The sequence below is a fragment of the Poecile atricapillus genome, chromosome Z, assembly GCF_030490865.1.
Source record: "Poecile atricapillus isolate bPoeAtr1 chromosome Z, bPoeAtr1.hap1, whole genome shotgun sequence".
NCBI classification, from domain to species: Eukaryota; Metazoa; Chordata; class Aves; order Passeriformes; family Paridae; genus Poecile; species Poecile atricapillus.
The window spans coordinates 144,702,521-144,724,485 of record NC_081289.1 but is presented as its reverse complement, the minus strand read 5'-3'; the positions used below and the strand labels follow the sequence as shown (position 1 = coordinate 144,724,485).

The following is a 21,965-nucleotide window of genomic DNA, read 5'->3' as shown; positions in this document are numbered from 1 at the left end:
CCATGGCAGGGTTTGGAATGGGACAGTCTCCAAGGTCCCTTCCAACCCAAACCACCCCATGATTCCATGAACACATCGCTCTGGATCTGGCTGACCTCAGCTGGGTGTTGTGGAAGAAGCTGCTAGAGCTGCACTACCTGAAGTCCCAGTGAACTTCATGGGAAATGATTTTTCACTGCTTCACTTCAGCATGGAAAAGCCCCTCATCAGAGGTTCTTACAGGAAATGAACAGGATAAAAATGGAATGATATTGGAAGAGGCAGCTGGCTCACACTGCAAAGAAAGGTTACTGGCAGGAGGATGTACATCATCTGTGGTGATAAGACATTTGTCAAGGTATCTGAGAGTTGCAGTTTATGCCTAAAAAGATCTCTGGAAAATAAGGTGGACATCATGATGCATTTTGCAGAAAATATGACATTATTCAGGATGGCCAAATGTAGCTCTCATGGCAAGAATTACATATTAATCTCAAAAATCTGAGTGATAAAAAGGGGAAATGAAACATTATGTGCTAAATAAAGCACATGAAGGAGATTTACTGCAAACACACAGTGATGAGCTCAGAAAGAACTGTGATTACGTGGGGATGAGATCCTGGAAAAACTTTGTCCAGTTCTCTGAAAATGAGAATGCAATGATCATCTACAGTCAAGAACTGCCCAGAAAATTCCTTCATGAGGGCAGGAGGAAGCACAGCACCCATCCATGATCTCTGTGACCATGACTGGACCTGATGGAATGACATGAAGTTCTGTAAGGGCAGGTTTAGGCTGGATCTCAGGGCAAGGTTCTTCCCCCAGAGGGTGCTGGCACTGCCCAGGCTCCCCAGGGAATGGTGACATTCCCGAGGCTGCCAGAGCTCCAGGAGCCTTTGGACAGCGCTGCCAGGGGTGCCCAGGCTGGGATTGTTGGGGTGTCTGTGCAGGGCCAGGAGCTGGACTGGAGGATCCTGGTGGCTCCCTCCCAACCCAGATTATTCCATGCTTCTATGATTCTAAGAAGGAAGAGGGAATTAGTTATTGGTTATTACAGAAGGCACTATTGGTTATCAGATAAAAATCCTCCTGCAAAGGATGTGGCAAAATCCATGTGGCAAATGTGTTTTGAGCGATGAAATCTCAGTAATCCAAATTTACAAAATAAGAGTAGAAAGAGGAAAACAGATACTGTATTAGATAAACATCTGTTTTGCTGCCCTATAGCAGCTGGGTTGGTTGGAGGTTTTTTTTAATCCATATAAACAGTGCTAAATATCTCTGCAGTTGTTAAAAGTCACTGCACCCATGAAAACCCCTAGGAAGGTGATCAGCATTCTTCAATTGTTATCCACCAGCTGTAGCAACATTTGTCTTGACCTGAATTTCCTGCTAGGCTAGGCAGACAGGTTTGAGTAACTGCCTGGCTTTCACAATCCTCTCATGCCAGCAGAGTGGCAAGAAGCTGTTTTAGACAAGGAATATTTGACAGTGGACAGGGATGAGAGAGAGTGAAGGCTGAAGTCTCTGCTCCTGCTCCAGTGCTATGGAGAGGTGTGTGCTGTCTCTGACAGGGCTCTCTCCAGTGAGTACCTGATGCAGATGTGCACATCAGAGCAAGCTGCTCATGGCAGCATCAAGGGCTCCAGCGAGCACAAAGACTTCATTTCACCCCAGTGTCGTGTTGGTTCTGACAAATGGTTTGTAACTTAAACCCCACTGCCTCTGAGAGGCCACGCAGCTCCCTGAGAACTGCACCTCCCAAACTGGCCAAGAGCAGCCCCACACCAAAAGACCCAAGAAATACCAAGAACTACAGGTGATACCATCAGAGGAAGTTTAAGAATGAGATGCTGAATGCATGCAGTTACCATCTGAGAACAGGCCAGATGCAGCCACACCCCTTCCCGGAGGGCTAGCAGATTTGCTAGAGTTCTCTAGAAACTACCTAATAAACACCAGTTATTCCTCAACCAGGGAAAGCACTCTCTCCAAAACCTAACACTGATTTCCCAAAAGTAACAATTCTCACAGTGATTTACTTTTAAAACAGACTAACAAACAGAACACCAAGTCCTTTTTCTTTTTGTGTTATATTTATTTTTCTTTTGGGAGGCACAATGAAAATTTCAGCTTCTGCTCTTTTCCCTTGCAGAACAGCAGGGTACAGGTTAATAGCCATCAATCTACAATCAATACATACTTCAGAAAGTCTCTGATTACATTTTCACATTTCCTGATAATAAAAGAGGCACATGTGCCAGACAGTGTCAGTAGCTGAAGTTTAAGCAACACTTGCTTAAAAAGCTGCACTGACTGCTATTTTAAGGCAGGTTGGGTGAAAGTCTGACAGGCAATTTCCTCAGGAAATGAAAATAATTTTGCCTACAGAAATACATTGATTGAAAAGAGGCTTTTAGAAAATACTTCATCAGTGTGCAATTATATCGATGCTGCACTTCCTTCAGTTAGAAAGACACCAATGAATCTTTTTTGTTCTGAATTCTGACTTCTCGGTTGTTCCTTTACCTTGCAGCAAAGGCAGGCAGCGATGCTCTGTTGTCACAGCAGGCAGGTTTCTCAGGGAATCAGCAGTTCAGGCCAGGCTGCAGTGCCCAGGATCCATCAGGCTGTGTTCTCAATGACCACAGCAATGCCTTGCCCGCCGCCGATGCACGCCGACCCAACTGCGTACTTCCCACCACGGCGCCTGCTCGGAAACAACAACAGGGAAGATCGGTCACCTCAGGAAACCACAGCAGCTCCTGTCTTGATTTTAGGAGAGGAAACCCCAGCTATCAACTGGGTGTTACTGGAGATGACTTTTAGAAAGTGTATTGTGTTATTTTCCTAGAAAGGTATCATGAAGTCTCAACTGATGTTGAAGTATTTCTGAACAATGATTTTAGACACCATCTGGTGCCATCCCCTGCCACAGGCAGGAACTTCCTCCACTACACCCCACCTGAACATCTCTAGAGTGGTTTTTAAACAACCTGAACACTGCTGAGGTAGTTTTTAAATTCCAGGTTTCCTACAGCCAGACTCCAAAAAACAGTTTTCTGCACGGTGCAAATGATCTGAAGTTTCATAGCTGAGCACTAAGACAGTGTTGCAAGTACAAGCACAGAGACACAGTGACCTCTACCCTGAGGGAGGGGAAAAAAGGAAAATTCAAATTAAAATGGTCCTAAGCTTATCAAGGAAGTCAAAAGAGCCAGAATTTCTGAAAATAGACTAAAGGAGAGAGAAGGTGACAATAAAGTCTTTTAAAGCATCCCCTCATAGTAGATAAAGGGGACTGGAGAGGAATTTTGCACAAGCAGCTGGAGGGACAGCAGCCAGGCAATGGCTTCCCAGTGCCAGAGGGCAGGCCCAGCTGGGATATTGGGAAGGAATTGCTGGCTGGGAGGGTGGGCAGGCCCTGGCACAGGGTGCCCAGAGCAGCTGGGGCTGGCCCTGGATCCCTGCAGTGTCCAAGGCCAGGCTGGACAGGGCTTGGAGCAGCCTGGGACACTGGAAGGTGTCCCTGCCCATGGCAGGAGGTGGAATGAGGTCCTATTTAAAGGTCCCTTCCAACCCAAACCATTTTGAACTCTATGATTCTATGAAATGTACCATGTTAGGAAGATAACAGACTTTGAGAGAAATGATCAAAGGCCACTTAAAAAAAGGAAAACCTTCCCACAGACTCCTGTAGGCTCAGATCAGATCTAGGTGGACTAACAAATGCTGTCATGACAACAGGATGGAATGTGAGGCGAGTGCAGGACCTGCACTGCAGCACAGAGGTGGCAAATTCATACAGAAAGCAGCACGTTCCAGCGAGGAGAGTTTTAAGCTGGCTGACTGGAAGAGTTTAGTCAGAGGGTATCTGTGCTCAAAACGTCTGCAGGCATAAATCCACCAGCACTGCACCCACCCTGAGCAGTTCCTGTCTGTGTGCATACCTTAATTCATGCACCAGGTGAGCTGTGATCCGTGACCCCGAGGCCCCCAGGGGGTGGCCGATGGCGATGGCACCTCCGTTGACGTTGGTTTTCTCAGGGTCAAGGCCCAACACTTTTTCCACAGCCAGGTACTGAGGTGCAAACGCCTCATTTACCTAAAGCACCAAAGAAAGGACAAAACTTTCACATCAGCTTTCAGCAGTATGTGTGCAAACAAGATCAGTTGAGGTGAACTGGTCCTCCAGGTCCTTTTGAGGAAAACATTAAACGCCGTGTTTATAACAGCATGCTCAGCCAACACACATCTGTCAATCCAACCCAACTGAATTCAAATACTAAGCAAGGACGAAGTGTATTTTATTAAAAAAAGTTACAATTTGTTCTGAAGGAGTGGGTCCACAAAGAGCCTGCTGCTTTGACAGAAGAAGACCCTGTTCACATGTATGACTAAATAAAACTATGAGCAGTCCAGCCAACGGAGTAAAACATCATGTCACATGGGGATATTTTTGTTCCGTGGAATGCGATCACACCATTTCCAGTTTCCACGTGCCTGGGATTTTTGTAGTCACTGTGCAGCAGAAACTGGATGGGCAGAGGTCAGGCAGGCTCCTGACAGGCAAGAACACCTACAGGGCATGAGTGGAATCTTTCTGCTAAAGAGATCAGGGGTAAAATCACTGCTCCTGTAAAAACATCTCACCTCTACCAAATCCATATCCTTCAGGGTCAGTCCTGCCTTCTTCAAAACCTCTGTAATTGCAGGTACAGGGCCTGTATGGAAATTGTATGCAGTTAGTTAAATATAAAAATATTATTAAATTGAGTATTAGAAACTTGTTTTACATAGGATAAATTCATAAAACCTCATGAGAACACCTCTCTTGAGCCTCTGTGCAGCCAGTGAATTCTGGATATGTCACTCACCTGCTTTATTAGGCGGCAGGAGAATTCCTAAATCTCGAAACTACCTGGTCTCCTTGTCATATACAGCCAGGGAAAGCTAAGAGTGTCACTACTGCTGCACACAGAGCTTTCAGGTCAAGAGAAGTGACAGTCCCCAGGCAAATAAAACAACTTCACAATGGTTTTGAGGAATTCTCCTTCCCAGTACTCTTGGTTCCATTTATTCTTTCCTCACAACTTGCAGCCTTACAGGTTATGTGCTTAGCTATAGGAATTGTTGTTTTGGTGTTTTTAATATACCAGGAAATCTTCTAGCAGAGAGCCAAGCATCTAATTAGTTTATTCCAAACAATTAAATGCTCCCTCAGACTCAGGTCTTGGTCAGCTTAAGAACATAAGATTTTGGTTTTCAGACTATTAAGAGTTTGGCAACAATACTGTCCTCTGGAAGAAAGCTGCCTTCTAATATAATCTAGTAAAGGAAATTAATCCCAAACACAGCTACCTAAGGAAACACTTACTCAAAGAGAATTTGGAAGGGTTAAGTAGGTATGTGCTTGTAAGAGAAACATACTGAGATGTTCAGTGGTGGCTGATTGTTCAGTTCTAAAACACCAACAACCCTAAACGCTATCACACCGCCAAAAAATGGTTTTGAAAGCACCTAGCTCAAACAACAAAAACACAAAAATAAGTGAATTACAAGAGACAGAAAAATTAAAAGAAGAAAGGGCCCAGTTCAGAGCTCAGTGGAGTATCAGGGAGCCCCAGGCAGCATTAACACTAGACTCCATGTGCATCTCATTAGGGAAGGATTTTAGTATGCCTGCTACGCATGAGAGTAATGGGAGGGCCTCATGTGGACAATGCAAAGACCCCTAATGACAGCCAAGTAAACTTTTTCCCCTCTCTGTCTTTTTAAAAATAATGAATTCTCTCACTGAACACTGAGACAGGACTTGCTATCAGTATGTGAAAGGACAGTGGCTCAGACTGAGCTCCTGTTTGTCAGATCTGCTGCTGTCATGTCAATGAATCTCATCTGGTCTCTTTGAGCTCCAGGGGACGGGCTGTGGTGTGATGGAGTTGGGATATTAACTGATCCTCCATATGATTTATGAAGTTTTTAAACAAGCTAGAAGAGCTGCCTGGCCTAGAGAGAATGAGCTGATTTAGGAAGCACAATGCCAGCACAAGATCCAGCGGAAAAAGCCTTCCCTCCACATTTGCTTTGGAGGCTGTGTCAGTCAGACAGTCTGACCAGGAAAACAAACCTGACAATGCCTCATTTGCATTTCTACTGACACACAGAACCAGCCAACAACAGCTCCTCTGAACACAACGACAGAGAGGAAAAGCAATTCTGGGATACAATGCTGTCTGCAAACTAAAAAATCCTGTGGTGTCTGGATTGGCTCTGAGGGACTGTTTGCACTAAGGGATACTTGATGAGGAAAAATAAAATCTGGGACTAAAGCAACTGAGAAAGGGTTTGGTTTGCCAAGTAATACCTGAACAGATGCACATCCTGGGACCCAAGCAGCTTGAGTCACTGAGTAACTGCTGAAAGGTTTCTTTCATAATAGCCACTACTCCATCAGCAAGAGAAGAGGCAGGCAACTCATAGTTACACATTTTATCATGGGAGTTAGAGCTTACAGGAAACTAAAGTGAATTTTAGGAGAAAATGGTTTTTAAAATGTGTTTGAGTGTTTCTTTTCTTGACTAAAAGAGACAGTAAAAAAGGGGAGGAAAGAAGAGCCTGGGGGACTATGCTTGTGTTAGTACTGTGGGTCAGACACTGCACACACCCTCCCAGGTGATAGATTGACACAGTGGGATGGACAGCAGGACACACAAACACCTTCAGAGCCAGCAGCCTGAGCACAGTGAAGCATCATTTCCTTTCCTGCAGAATGCCCATGACAAGAACATTTTAATGCTGCTCGATGCTCTACAATGACAAGCTTTATTGTAACTCACCAATGCCCATGATGGAAGGGTCACAGCCAGCTGAGTGATAAGCTACTACTCTTGCCAGAGGAGTGAGACTGTGCTTTTTAAGTGCTGATTCACTGGCAAGGATGACTGCACCAGCTCCATCACACACACCCTTGAAGCAAGAGAGAAGCAATTTTAGTGAGAAAAAGAAACAAAAAAAAATCCTCACAATCTTTAAATTAAACCCCCAAAAGGGGCTTGAGTCTAAGGTACTATAATTAACATTCAACAATGTTTATCCAAAACAACAATCTTTCATTATTCTGAGCATGGGGAGAGAAAGTTAAATATAGATAAGTGTTTAATGAATTCCAATGTGTTAGAAAAGAAAAATAAGTCTTCCTTTCACTGGAAATACGATTCTGCTGACTTGAAAGAACACAATTAATAATGGATAATGTATGTGCTATTAATTATAAAAGATACTTTACAGACACCCACACTTACTGTGGCTATGAGCTATTTTAGGCATGAATTCAGAGTGTATGATCACAGCACTCCATCTGGCCCAAGGAACTTCAATCAATTAATTAAAATAATGACTGTGAGAGGAACAGTCCATAACAACCTGCTGCTAAGCACCGAGTACATTCTGGGTAAGAGCAGAATGTGGTTTGGGGGAAGAGAGGACAGTAGCTGTGGTACAAAGATGAGCAGCAGCGGTATGCTCACTAACAAAATGCAGATTTAAAGCAAATGAGCTCAGTAACCACTGCCCCCCAAAGAAAGCAGAGTGGCTACACTGCCACTGCAGCCACCAACTGCACAACTCAGGGCTGATGAAGGAATGCCAGTGCCTCACTGCAAGATCAGTGGCAACACTGAACCAAATTTTAGGACTTAGGAGCTGACTGAAGGATCCCCTGGCAGCTCAGGGCTGGAAGAGCCAGCCGGGCACTTAGCTGCAGAGTGAGAAGTGGTTCTCGTCAGGAAACACCACTGACAGCCAACTAGGTGAGAGATAAAAACAGTGGCAATAAATTTGGAGAGCCACAGGGGGCACACCTGCCCAACCCAAGGGTCTGATGTACTCACTGAAGCATTCCCAGCCGTGACTGTTCCATCCTTTTTAAAGACACACGGGAGTTTTGTCAGCTGTTCCATAGTGGTCTGGGGCTTGGGGTGCTCATCCTTTTGCATGCTTTCTTTACCCTTTTTGGTCTTCACTTCAATTGGTGCCATCTCAGCGTTAAAGTAGCCAGCATCATTAGCTGCAATTACAAAAAGGAAAATAAGAGGACTTGATAAAAACATCAAGGTGATTTTTCATGTACGTATTTTCACGTGCATGCAGCTTCTGTTCCACTCAAACCAAAAGTTCAGGGACAGAAATACTTACGCTTTATTTTGCTTAAATAAATTGGTTTGTATTTTATTGATGGGGTGTTTTTGTGTTTTTTGTTATTTTAAGAAACTGGGCAAAAAACTACACAAGTACACTTTCAAACTTCCCCAAATAAAGCCTCAAATATTCAAACTTTTTTTCAGGTTTAAACAGCTGAACTCTTTTTGTTTGTTTTTTTTTGTGTAAACCGCTAGGTTTATTTTTAATACATATTCCTCTTTACTGCTGCTTTATTTTACAGCTCTGTCATTTCTCAGATGGCCAAGATGTAAATCTCACTCAGAGAGGAAAGGGCAAAAACCTCTTGAGCCACATTGTTTCTGTCGATAAAATACTGTATATCAATGAAAATCCCCTTCAAGGTGCTCCTCCAAAGGCTCTCACTGCCAAGCCAGGATTTCAGAATGGGATCTGGCCACTTAAACAACCTAAAACAATTCAAGTCATTGTAGGTATCCAAGATGCCCAAAAAAGCATCTGGCCATATTGCCTAATATAACATGAGACAAAGATTCAAAACTAAGATATCAAAATTGTCAGATCTGATGTTGTTTAGCTACCTCTGGGCTTCTCAATAAATTCCTCAAAATCTTTTTCTTTCCTGATTACACCAAGGACTCTCTCTTTACTGTGGGATAAGATGATCCAGTCCTACAGGCAGAAATAAAAACAGCAAGGTAAAATCCTAGAAAACAAGAAGCACAGATTCTAGCACAGGATCCAAGAACTGCAGGAGTTAGGCAACAAGAGGAAAAAGCAGGAAAGGTAATAAACGATGAAGAAAAGTTACAAAAAGCACTTCTACATCCACTGGAAAAAAAATACAAACTCTTCCTTCAAGAATGCAGCTGTTAAAATGCATCATCATTAGAATCCAAAACCATGCTTAGATCTTTCTTTCATATGTTCACCTTTGGCCTGCAATGTATGTTAACTCCCAGGAGGACCACTGCACATCCTACTGGTTTTTGGCCTAAACTTCACAGTAACTGAATACCAGAAACCTTGGTTGGTTTGGGTTGGAAGGGACATTACAGTCCATCTTGTTCCAACCCCCTGTCATGGGCAGGGACACCTTCCAGTGTCCCAGGCTGCTCCAAGCCCTGTCCAGCCTGGCCTTGGACACTGCAGGGATCCAGGGCCAGCCCCAGCTGCTCTGGGCACCCTGTGCCAGGGCCTGCCCACCCTCCCAGCCAGCAATTCCTTCCCAATATCCCAGCTGGGCCTGCCCTCTGGCACTGGGAAGCCATTGCCTGGCTGCTGTCCCTGCAGGCCTTGTCCCCAGTCCCTGGGCAGCTCTCCTGGAGCCCCTTTAGGCCCTGCCAGGGGCTCTCAGCTCTCCCTGGAGCCTTCTCTTGTGCAGGGGAGCAGCCCCAGCTCTCCCAGGCTGGCTCCAGAGCAGAGGGGCTCCAGCCCTGGCAGCAGCTGCGTGGCCTCCTCTGGGCTGGCTCCAGCAGCTCCACGTCCTTCCTTAGGCTGGAAGCCCCACAGCTAAATGCCTCTCAATTATGGTTTTGGGCACGTAAACCACGCAGAGAACAGTTTAAAACACAGCTCCTAAACAAGTTTCCCCTCTTCAGATTCCATGTGCTCTGACTGTTCAAGCATTCAAGAACAACATTCACTTCGCAAAAGAAAGCAGAAGGATTTAGATGAATTACAGCACATGCTGGCACACAAGAATGATGTGGAAGATTGTTCTGCCGTGCAGAGGAAAGAAAGGAGTGCAGTCAGCCATGCCTGGGACAATGCTGCATCCCACCAGAGGGGCATCAACAAATGCCATTCACCAACATGAATCCTGCTCAGGCAGGAGCTGACCCACGACTGGCCAATGGTGTTTGCTGCCTCAACAGCCACGGAATGTTGATGAGGACATGAGGATGTCCATGAGGAAGACACAGGAAGGCAGTGGAAAGGAGCTCCAACTAAAACTTCTGAGGGGTGCAACACCTGTCTCAGTATACTTTCAGAGTCAACCCCCTTAAGACTGCACACTACTGGTTCCACGGGGCCAACAAAATCTCAAATTACAGAAGGTAAACAGAAGGATGAATTACACCAAGAGCCAGAGAAATCCTGAGAACATTTTGAATCAGTGCTAAATACTGACTAGACTTGAAACTGGTGTCACATGAACACTTCCTCTCCTTGATTTACTCACCAGCTTTGCACCTCTGCTGCGTTTTGAGCGCGTACCGGTCACAATCCTCTCGAGAGATGCTGTATTTTGCAGCCAGGTTTTCAGCTGTCACTGCCATAGGTATTTTAACATGTGTATCTGTTAGGGCTTCCCACAGTGTGTCCTCCAGCTGCATGGAACATCAGAAGAAGAAAATTAGAAAGCACAGCAACACTGTATTTATTACTGACAGCTTCTAACTGCTCAGCAGTTGGAAACTAATGGCTCTTTGTAAAATTAATTCAGATTGCCTACAGATAATTTATTGATTTATTAGAATGAACACACTGAAAAACAGTGTGCAAGTTCCTCTGTGCTATCCTAGTTTATCTCCATTGCACTCTAGTGCAATTCTTTCCACTCACACGTGACCTCAAGAGGCTTGGGGAAAGCTTTAAAAAAGATTTTTAGTATTTCAGCATATTTCACTTCTGTATGAATTACCTATTAGAGCCCTGTGAGCAAACACACCTGTCTGGTTGCCAAGAAGGAAATGGGAGGCACTGTGTGAAAGCACAGCAGCCTACTGATTCTTTAGCTCCCTCTCTACTGTCAGGTAAAATCCCCTTACTAGAGTCAAAGGTTTCTGTGGGTTTAACATCTCAGGGGAGAAAATACCCAAGTCTACCTTCACCCAACCTGATAAAGGCAAGAGTCAGTCATGGCAAAACCAGATGGGTTTTGTTATCTCTGCCAGCAGTAAAGTTCTGCAAGATAAACCATTTATTCACCTGTCACTGTCTAATTCAGTTATCTCTATGGTAAGAACCCAGATGCACCTACTTGGTGTATCAGCAACTTTGTGAGGGTGCTGTCTATAGGACCTGTGCCACACAAGCACAGAACCAAGAACACACCATCTTCACAACGGAAATACAGCATGGGAGAAAACCCCAAAGGGCTGAAACACTGAAACATCCTAATTTTGCATTTTGATGTCAGCTGTGACCCACTGAGTAAGTAGGGGCATGTCACCAATTTATCCTGCTGCACATTTCCCACAGTATTCAGTTAGGACTTATCTTCAGAAGAAAATGTGAAGATGACTTACTTGACAATGGATTTAACTTAAGATTTGACTTTGAAATTGAGAGATGCTCACAGCTTGGAGATATACATGTTCTTTACCAGTCTATCTACCTACTCTCAGCATTACTAGCCTTGCCTAAACTGTGTGTGCCTCTACTTCACATTTTGTACCTAGTACTTGCACAGTGAACTAAATTTTGTGCATAAGACTTTATTGGTATGTTTAACATGGAGGAGGAACTCAAAAATGGTTTTGAAAAGGCTGGAAAACTGTCACACTTCACAAAATGGCCTGAACCTACTGTTTTCATACTATTTGAACAGTTGCTTTAAAGTTGAAATGCTTTAAACTGTGAAGTCTGGATCTAATCTCCAATAATTTCACTTGCAAGGACTTAGTGCCTACAATCCTGATACTAAATGCTTTGCTCAGAAAACAAAAAAAGTACCTTGAGCTCTGCTCCTAATCTGGTTCCGAACCGAACCTTTCGAACCGCGTAAGGAGCCTGGCTCATGCTTTCAGCTCCCCCACACAGAACTACTTCTGATTCATTCAGGCAAATTTCCTGTTAACACAGTAAAACAAAACAGATCTAGGATTTAGCTTGCTGTTTGAGGAAGAAAATAACAACTGATTTAAAAGAAGAGGTTGTCGCCTACAAAGCAGCAAACTTAGAATTGATTCAAACTTAGTCATGTGTGTATATTTATGAAGGGTTTACCCTTCTGTTAAGGTTGGGGTCTGTCTCCTTCATGGCATGTCCCTTTTTCTTCCTTTCAGCGAAGAAAGATTGTATCCGTGAGGGAAGAAGAGAATATGGGTGTGCACACATGACAGAGCAGAGGAACAAAGACATTAGGCATTGGCATGCTTGTGTGGCTCAGTTCACAAATGGCTGCACTGGTGGTTTTGGCCTCCCACTCTTCTCAAAAGGAACACAAATTACACTTCAAAGCCTGAAGTAACACCTTATGATTTGAAAAGAAAATGGGAAATAATATTAGAAGACAATACCAAGGTAGCTGCCAAAATAAGTCCCCAAACCACATTAATTCATCAATGGCAAAGCTAAAAGCCCCAATTCTTAAATGCACCATCAGAGCATTCAAAATAGTGGTTCCTTAAAATGCATCACTGAGCTGGGCTTTGAGGTTATTTATGAACCAGAATGAAAGAAAATTAAATTACCCCAGAGAAGCTGTGCCTGCCCCTGGATCCCTGGCAGTGCCCAAGGCCAGGCTGGACAGGGCTTGGAGCAACCTGGGACAGTGGAAGGTGTCCCTGCCATGGCAGGGCGGTGAAACTGGGTGACCTTTGATGTGCCTTCCAACCCAGACAGTTCCATGATTCTGTGATCTTGATATACATTTGAGATTTCTAGCTAATAACTTGAGTCCAGCAATAGGTGCTGAGATGCTTCCTAGAGTTACTAAAAACTTTGTGAGCATCTAAGCAGCACTGGCTGCATTGATGAAATGCCATCTTTGAAAAGGACCTCACCACCTTACTTGCAACAAAAGTGGTCACATTCTGCAGCAGATTTTTTCAATGTGGACAAACGTGTGTGGCCTTTGGAAAAAGCACTAGGAAAAATAGTAGGGTGGATATTATTGCAAACACGTAACCTTAACTCTACATTTTCCACTTTTTTCTTCTAGAGGCGTTACCGCTGAAGATGAACAGATCACACGGACACAGGTCGAGGTGTGGTGAAGAGAAGAGAGAGTTTATTTTTCCCTCCAGGATTTATAGGCTCCTGACCACAGCCAGGGATTGAATGGTCAGGATAACACTTTCTCACAGCACTGGCCATGAGAGATGCCCATCACAAGATGTGTAACAGAAAGAATGTACACATATCTATGTTTACAGTTACTGTCCTGGGAAAGTCTTTAGAAAACTATGTTAGCAAGCTCAGAAGCTGAGTTTTCAGGGCGACATAGAGGATCAGATCTAAAATAATTCTTTAGAAAACAAAAAAAAAAACTCCTACAAAACCAACAATTCGCTTGTTCAAGTATTCATAAAAGCAATGTATGAGCAAATGAAATAAAAATCCCTGTGCTCTGACTCAAAGAGAAGCTGACTCTCTTCTATTTCAAAAGAAGTGACACTATAAACTGCTTAACCCATGAGAGGTTTGGGTCTTTGAAAAAAAAGCATACTTAAACACAGGTTGATACTTACACAGCTAGCCAGGTGAGATTATAAACAATGATCAAGAGGTGAAAGACTCCTGGAGTCCAGTAATTCCACTGCATGCAAACAGGATTGTGGGATGTAACTATTGCACAGATTAGCTCCATTTCACCAGCTAATACTTCTTGCATTCCTCATATTAAACTAAAGATCTACAATATTAGATAAATAAAGATCTACAATACTTGAATTTAAAAACCAACCACACAATCTGGCATTGTGGTGGCTGAACTCCCACAAAAAACTGTGCTGGACAACAGAAATCTCTACCAAAAACGCACATCAAGACTCATCCCAAACACAAAGGGCATGTTTCCAGATGTTAACAGCCTGCCAAAAGTTACAATTGCCACAGAAATGCAGCTTTGTACCTGGCAGCCGTTGGCAATGGACTGGAAGCCAGAGCCACAGAGCCTGTTGACGGTGAGGGCTGGGACGGACATGGGGACTCCCACACGCAAACCGACGTGTCTTGCAATGTAGATCGCATCTGAGGAGCTCTGCAGGCAGAACAGGCAAGAGGTTTTCTCACACTCCCACTGATTTGCAAAGTAAAAAAAGTCTTGATGGGCGGTCAGAATGGTGTAGCTGCACCCCATCCTACAGGATCTGAAAGTGTCACTGTCTTAATACATGTTTTAGAGAAAGTGTGAGTTACGTCAGCAACTTTATGTTTTCCCTTATCCCTTACTTTCAAAACATCACCCACACAGCAGGCTGACATAAGGGCAGATCCTGCTCAGACATGTCCTAAGCTAAAATGTTTTATAAAGACAAAGTTCTGTGCACAGTGCTACAATACTAATTCAAGTTCAGAAAAAAAAACCAAAATTAATCAAGCCACTTCTGCTGAAGAAGGGGAGTTTGAAATAGTCATAGTTAATGCAACTTAATCAAACTTAATTAAGCTTAATAAAAAAAAAAAATCAATAAACCAGAATTTTAAAAAAATAATCTACTGTGATGGGGAAGTATGATGCAAAGGAAAAGACATGTATTTCCAAAATCAAAAGAAACTTTATCAGGAGATTGCTATTTTTCATGTGAAAGCACTGCAAGAGATTTAAGTGCAGTAATTCTTTCCTAGGCCACAAACAGCTCTTACAAAATTGAAAAGCAGAATAAAGGAATCTGAGATGGTAGTCGTAGAAGATAGAATAATTTAAAGCTACTCTTTTGGCTGCAAATCCAAAGAAGGAATATTGCTGTTTCTTTGCCTATTTTCCAAGTTCTCAGTTACTTGCTTCTTCTGCATCCTTGAAACACACAGTGCAAAATAAAAGTCCCCACCCTTAATAGAAATGGTGAAATCAGAATACAAAGGGGAAAAAAAAAAAAAGAGCTAGAAATGTTCTTTGCTGTCTTGCCTATAACAAATATCCTCATTTGTATGTGTGGGTAACTGCAGTTTTGCAATGCTTACAACAGCATCCTCCTCACAAGCTCTTTGGAAAAGACACAATTGTCCAAATGTCTCTGCCAATCAAGGAATGTATCCCTCCAGCTCAAAGGAAACTCACATTCATTCAAAAAAATTCTATAGAAAACACAAGAGAAATGGACTCAAATCAGTTACAGGCCTGACACAGAAGGGGATTTATGCAACTCAATGAAAAACCACTGATCACTGAGTAACACACCTCGAGCCACTGAAACAGGGGAAATGTAACTGGGATTAGCAACTAACCAGTTAATGGATATATACTTATAGGAGGGCAGCTCATCCTTGTTTGAATCACCTCTGGCACTAAAAAAAGCACGCTAACCCTTGTTCCCAACAGTACCACAAATCACATAGGACACATCCCTCAAACACAAGCAGGAAACACTAGACTGCAAACCGCTACTGACCCCTTTCACTTCCACCCCTTTGGCTGCCAGCCAGAGGCAGCTATCTATAGGGCCACAGGGAGGGCACCCAAAATAGCCCCCAGCAGCAGATTTTCCAGGCTCCCAACCTGCATGACGTTGCCCACGACGACGCTGTCGATGATCTCGGGAGGGACCTTGCCCGCGGCCAGCGCGGCGCGAGCGGCATGTTCCGTCAGGTCGGTGGCCGAGAAATCCTTCAGCGATCCCCCGTAAGCCCCGAAGGGAGTGCGCTTGGCAGCCACGATGAACACACCTGCAGCAGGGGCAGAAATGACCCACGGTGAACGCACCCACAGCAGGGGCAGAAATCATCCACAGGCACAGCACCTCGCACACACCAAGCCCAACCTCCAGTGGGTGACACCCCGAATTCACGTCAAAATTGTTAACTACAGGCAACATGAACGCAGGAAGCTCGGGGCAAATAATGTAATGGTGCTTTAGACAGAGGGAAGGCACGGAGAATTCATGGTCAGGAAGAAAAGCTGGGAAAATTCTGGAAATACCCCCTTTACACAGTGAGGTCTGACAACAAAGTAAGGTTGGATACAAATGCGGAGTTGGAGTAGGCTGCCACGTATATCAAACATTAGTGCTAGTGCACTAAGAGCATGCCAGTAACATCTAGGACATCCTGTAGCAGACACCTGTGAAAAAAATCAGATGAGGAACAGTGCTTTTAGCAGAGGCCATTCCCTCACCCTAGAAAAATCAGCAGATTTTTGGTTTATATGCAGAAACATTTTCAAAAAAAAACCCCAAACCAAACAATAAAGCACAACCCACCCCACACCCCTCACTTTTTATACACATTTCAATTTTGAGTACTTTAGCTTAAGAGGAAAAACATTCCCTAATCAAAAAACTAATTCTCCTACCAAAAATATATATGCCACCTAAACTGCTTTAGCATGAATCTTCTGGTTCCTGAGAAGAAAATCCAGTTTTTACTAGGCAGGAGACCATGTGCAAGTACATGTGTAGAAATGCACAGGCCGGGAGCAGTCGATACAAATTCTTGGGAGAAGCCATCTCTGAACAAAAGCAAACATCTCCTGGCTGCCTGTCACACTGGTTGTTTGCTCCCACGTGAAGAAAAACAAGTAGGAAGCAGGCTGTGAACTTTCCCCCAGTTGAACAGTATCGCTCACAAGCCCCATTTCCACAGCTCCCATCAAACACCCAGCTATTTTAGGTAACACTGCAGGGACATGTACAGATGTAAGAATGCAGACAAATGAAAATATCTGCTCATTAAGCTGCTCACGAGCACTGATCTCAGGTCATCTGATCTGTATTACTTGGCTGTTTTGTCAGACAGAGGGTGCTCATCCATCTCAGAAGTATTTGCACCCCAGGCTGCATGACTGCTAGGAAAGGACCTTCCAAACTGGTCAAGGTCAAGGTTCCCCACTGACACGGACTTGAACACAGTGTACAGACAGATATAAAATGTGAAGGGAGGATGCCCAAACTCATACCACAGAATGGTTTGGGTTGGAAGGCACTTCAATCCCACCCTCTGCCATGGGCAGGGACATCTTCCACTGTCCCAGGCTGCTTCTGCCCCACCCAGACTGGCCTGGGACACTTCCAGGGATCCAGGAGCAGCCACAGCTTCTCTGGGAAACCTGTGCCACTGACTCACCTCATGGCAAAGAACTTCTTCCCAACACCCAGTCTAAATCTTCCCTCCTCGGCACATCTTTCCTGCAGCAAAACAGGCCTTGATACTCAGATTCTTCACCACTCCTCCTGTCCACTGATTCCCTGCCTCCCCCAAATTGTGCCAACCCTAACTGATCACAAAGCTTTGCTGCAGACCAGCCTGGGGACCTGACCAAGCTAAAAGAACTTCTTCTCCTCCCTTTTGGCCAGCTTGCCAGTTATCTACATTATTTGCTCAGTGACATCCACCGTGGCATTGCCTCATGAACAGTCCAGGGCCGAGGATGGAACTTTGCCCTTAAACATTCCTTTCACATCAACACCACTTCTCTCTCTTTCACGGAGGCTGCTCACTGCTGCCCACTTCCCGACAGCACCGTGGGGCCAATAAACCCGGGCAGGTCACACAACAGAGGCGGCTGAACACTAACCCAGACTCAGCAGAAAATGAGGGCCTCATTTTCACTTGGATCAGTTCTGTGCCTGAGTTCACCTTCTGGCTGCTCAATAAAACAGTAACTCAAGACTCAGAGGGAAAGCTGGACTGAAACAGTAAAAGAAGAAGATGAAGAAGCATCAGCAATGTCTGTGTTATGTTGAATTAGCCTGAATTAGACACTCCCTTAGGGTACGTAACTCCAGAGCCTGCCAAATTTTGCTTGACTGGAGAGGTACCTAAAAATGCTACCCCTCCACAGAATTTCAGGAGAGGCAACAAGGAGTGGCTGAAGTCCTGAGTGAAAAAAGACTTTCTGTCCTTTGACAACTCTTCCCAAATCTCCATTAATTAGTTCTGCCCTACATTATCACAGAAAGGTTCTAGAGTCTCTGCAATTTCCCAAGGCAATAAACATTGGATGAGAGCAGAATAGTACCAAATGGACAGAGATCTGAAAACTTTTAGGACAAGAAAGCCAAGATCACTCTGAATCCTTGCCAAACACTATTTGAGGCATCTTTTAAACTGGTTTTGTTAATCGCTTGCTGCCAAACAGGGAACTGAAGCACTATTTAATCTCCAACATATCTCAAATGCACTTGGAAGGAAAATAATTCTTTACCAGATGCTATTTTGAAAGCCTAGAAAACAATCAGTAAGATAAAAAGAAGGAAATTAAGAAGCAAGAATGGTGTACATGAAAGTGCTGTGGATCGAGATGACAGAAAATCCTGCAGCAGACACAGAAAATTAAAACCAAACAATTATTGGCAAGGTGCCTTCTGTCCTATCCAGCTCAGCAAAACCATCAGAATTCATACAATGTTAACTACACAAGCTTTAGCATTGCAATCTCACACCATGACTGACACGTATGTTATTACTTAGGTACAGTCTGTCAAGTAGCAAAGTGCTGTCAAACAGATAAAAAGCCCTATTGCAATAAATTTCAATTTTGTTTTCATACAAGAGCAGGTCTTAAAAGGTGTATTTACCTCATTTTTCAGAGTAACAGAATTTAAACAATGTAGAGCATAAATTAGTTCTTTGCACCAAACACTCTCAGGAGCTCCAGGACTGAAGGAGTTTATCCTGCACAATCAGTGCTAACACAGGCAGAGCCTGGATGTGACAAACTCCCAGCCACTGACATTTCAGGTGTCACTTACAGTCACTGCATGTAAGCAGACAATCAGACAATTAAAGAATCATGTGGGTTGTGAAAGACTCTTAAGACTATGGAGTCCAACCATTTCCCAGCACTTCCCAGGCCACCAGTGACGTGAGTCCCCAAGTGCCACATCCACACAGCTTCTAAATCCCTCCAGGGATGGGGACTCCACCACTGCCCTGGGCAGCTCTGACAGGGCGGGACAGCCCTTTCCACGGAGGAATTCTCCCTCCTCACAATTCAAATTCCCAGTTACACGACAGACACACACCCCTCGCCAGGTGTTTGTTGGCAGCACAAGTGACTCGAGCACTGCAGGGAGCCAAACACTCAATTACTGCATAAAGCAGAGCTGAGAACAGAGGCTGTGACTGACACTCTCTGACCCCCTCCTCACCTTCTGCACCCCCTCCCCATCCTGTGCTCCCCATTCCCACCCTCTGAACCCCATTTCCACCCTGACCACATTCCCACCCTCTGAATCCCTTTTCCACCCCCTGACCACATTCCCACCCTCTGAACCCCTTTTCCACCCCCTGACCACATTCCCACCCTCTGAACCCCACTCCCATCCTCTCAGCACCCTCCCCACTCTATGACAATCATTCCCACCCTCTGCACCTCATTCCCATCCTCTTGACCCCCACGCAGCCCGCGGTTTTTTGGAAGTTCCTAATTACTTCCAGCTGCCTGGCCCTGCAGGCAGGGACCGGACCGCGGGGAGGGAAATTCCCGGGAGGCACGGGAACGGCTCTCGGGGGTTCTACTTTGTAATTCCTGAGCTGCCCCGCGTTAGGGGCCCCTACAGCGCCCAAGCCGTGACCGCCCGCCCTCAGGGTCGCCCCGGAGCCCCTCAGGGAGCCGGGGATCCGCGGCGGGACGGGAGCCTCACCCCTCAGCAGCGCCATGACCACACCGCGCCCCGGCCGAGTGCCGCGCCCCCCCCGCACATTCGCCACGCCGGGGGCGGAGGCGGCGGCCGGCAGGCAGTTTCCTTAAATTACTTTCTATGCGCAATTTCAGCTTTTTGTTTAATTTATTTTAAATGCATGTGTATGTGTGTCCGTGTGTGCGTGCGTGTGTGTTTGTTTTTAAATTTTGCTTCTGCTTGGTTCTGTTTTTTCCCTTGCGGTTTTGGCGAATCGGCGGCCGGGGAAGCGGGGGCGGGCGGTGATGCCTGAGGGCAGAGGCTGCCCCCGCCGCCCCCCTCACAGGTCATTACAGCGTGTTACAGTTAACTGCAGATAATCGTGGAATCTTTTCCACGTTGGAAAGAACCTCCCTGAGGTTCCTGACGACCACTGAGTCCAGCCTGTCACCCAGTCCCCACCTTGTCCCCAGCCAGAGCCCTGAGTGCCACGTCCAGGCCTTCCTCGGACACCTGCAGGGATGGGCACTCCAACACCTCCCTGGGCAGTTCCAAGGCCTGGCCACCCTTTCCATGGGGAAATTCCTCCTGGTGTCCACCCTGACCCTGCCCTGGCGCAGCTGAGATCTATAAACCTCCTCAAGTGGGTTGTGAAGGGTCGCATCCCTGAATTTGCGCACAGTCTGTGGCTGACCCAGAGCTGCCCCTAATGCCAAGTTTTGGGTTCCCTGGGCACGGATGGAGATGAGCAGGAGCTGCTTGCAGCCCATCAGTTTGACACTAGGAAGCCTTTGGATAGTCTCATTTTCCAGCACAAGAGACACTGAAAAACAAGGGGAGAAAAGGGCTAAAAAGCCTGCAATCATATATTGGTTGGTCACTAGAGGGAAGAATTGATCCCTCTGTGGGCTGCATCATCTCGTATCAGTCTCAGGGATGCAACACCGAGGATGCTGTGAGAACTGACAGCAGGACAGATCCATGGTTTACTCTGATAATATGAAATAGTTAAAAACACAGAAATATCCCAGAATCCCAGGATGATTTGCATTGGAAGGAAAATTAAAGCTTATCCAGTGCCACCCCTGCCATGGGCAGGGACATCTTCCAGTGTCCCAGGCTGCTCCAAGCCCTGTCCAGCCTGGCCTTGGACACTGCAGGGATCCAGGGCCAGCCCCAGCTGCTCTGGGCACCCTGTGCCAGGGCCTGCCCACCCTCCCAGCCAGGAATGTGGAACTCCAAGCTACACCACAAAACCCACCCTCCACAGTTCTGATGGTTGAAATGCCCCTTGAAGTATGATTTATCTGTATAATTGCCCCAGTGGAACCATCCCAGCTGTCAAGCAGAAGACTGGAAAGCCAGTGAAAATATTTTGTGTACAAATAAAAATTGCCATGTCTTCAGGGACAGATTTAAAGTTCTGTAAATTTTCTAGAAGTAAAAAATGTTATCCTGTGAAGACTCCCATTTATCATTTAAAATAGTCTCTCAACTACTTTCCCTACATAATTCCAATGATTCAATAAATCTATAGATCAGTGAACATGCAAGGTTGTCTTTATGAAGAGGTGAGGGTTTTGTTGTATTTTCTCCATTTGCCATTGACTTCCCTCATCTAGATCTTATTTAAGGCCAAGGGAAGGGATTCTGCCCCTGTGCTCAGGTGAGACCCCACCTGCAGAGCTGCCCCAGCCCTGGGCAACAACAGCACAAGGACGTGGAGCTGCTGGAGCCAGCCCAGAGGAGGCCACGCAGCTGCTGCCAGGGCTGGAGCCCCTCTGCTCTGGAGCCAGCCTGGGAGAGCTGGGGCTGCTCCCCTGCACAAGAGAAGGCTCCAGGGAGAGCTGAGAGCCCCTGGCAGGGCCTAAAGGGGCTCCAGGAGAGCTGCCCAGGGACTGGGGACAAGGCCTGCAGGGACAGCAGCCAGGCAATGGCTTCCCAGTGCCAGAGGGCAGGCCCAGCTGGGATATTGGGAAGGAATTGCTGGCTGGGAGGGTGGGCAGGCCCTGGCACAGGGTGCCCAGAGCAGCTGGGGCTGGCCCTGGATCCCTGCAGTGTCCAAGGCCAGGCTGGACAGGGCTTGGAGCAGCCTGGGACACTGGAAGGTGTCCCTGCCCATGGCAGGGGGTGGCACTGGATGAACTTTAAGGTCCCTTCCAACTCAAACCATTCTGGGTTTCTGTGATTTATGCACATACACAAAGGGTGGCATTTCCTCCTTTTCTCCACTCATTTACAATGGTTCTCAAGGGCATAACACTCCACACGCAGTTCCACAGCTGCCAATATTTCAGCAGCTCTGTTAGAGATATTAGAGATAGATGTTATAACTTCTAAACCTACCAGTGTTCT

General features: G+C 45.6%; 1 protein-coding gene across 1 annotated transcript; it reads right to left on the bottom strand.

The window, feature by feature from the left end:
- Window positions 1–2,056: 2,056 nt before the first annotated feature.
- Window positions 2,057–19,713, bottom strand: ACAA2 (acetyl-CoA acyltransferase 2). Its single transcript, XM_058827199.1, has 10 exons — window positions 19,635–19,713; window positions 15,551–15,717; window positions 13,964–14,092; window positions 11,842–11,958; window positions 10,346–10,493; window positions 7,872–8,047; window positions 6,819–6,948; window positions 4,633–4,703; window positions 3,930–4,084; window positions 2,057–2,689 (listed from the first exon to the last, which is right to left on the bottom strand). The coding sequence occupies exons 1-10, from the start codon at window positions 19,648–19,650 to the stop codon at window positions 2,605–2,607; spliced, it is 1,194 nt and encodes a 397-aa protein (XP_058683182.1). The 5' UTR covers window positions 19,651–19,713; the 3' UTR covers window positions 2,057–2,604.
- Window positions 19,714–21,965: the final 2,252 nt, after the last annotated feature.

Coding starts and splice junctions, on each gene's coding strand:
- ACAA2 (XM_058827199.1), bottom strand. Junction 4,704..6,818: donor CCCTTCCATCATGGGCATTG/GTGAGTTACAAT, acceptor ATTTCCATACAG/GCCCTGTACCTGCAATTACA. Junction 2,690..3,929: donor CACCTGGTGCATGAATTAAG/GTATGCACACAG, acceptor GTTTCCGAGCAG/GCGCCGTGGTGGGAAGTACG.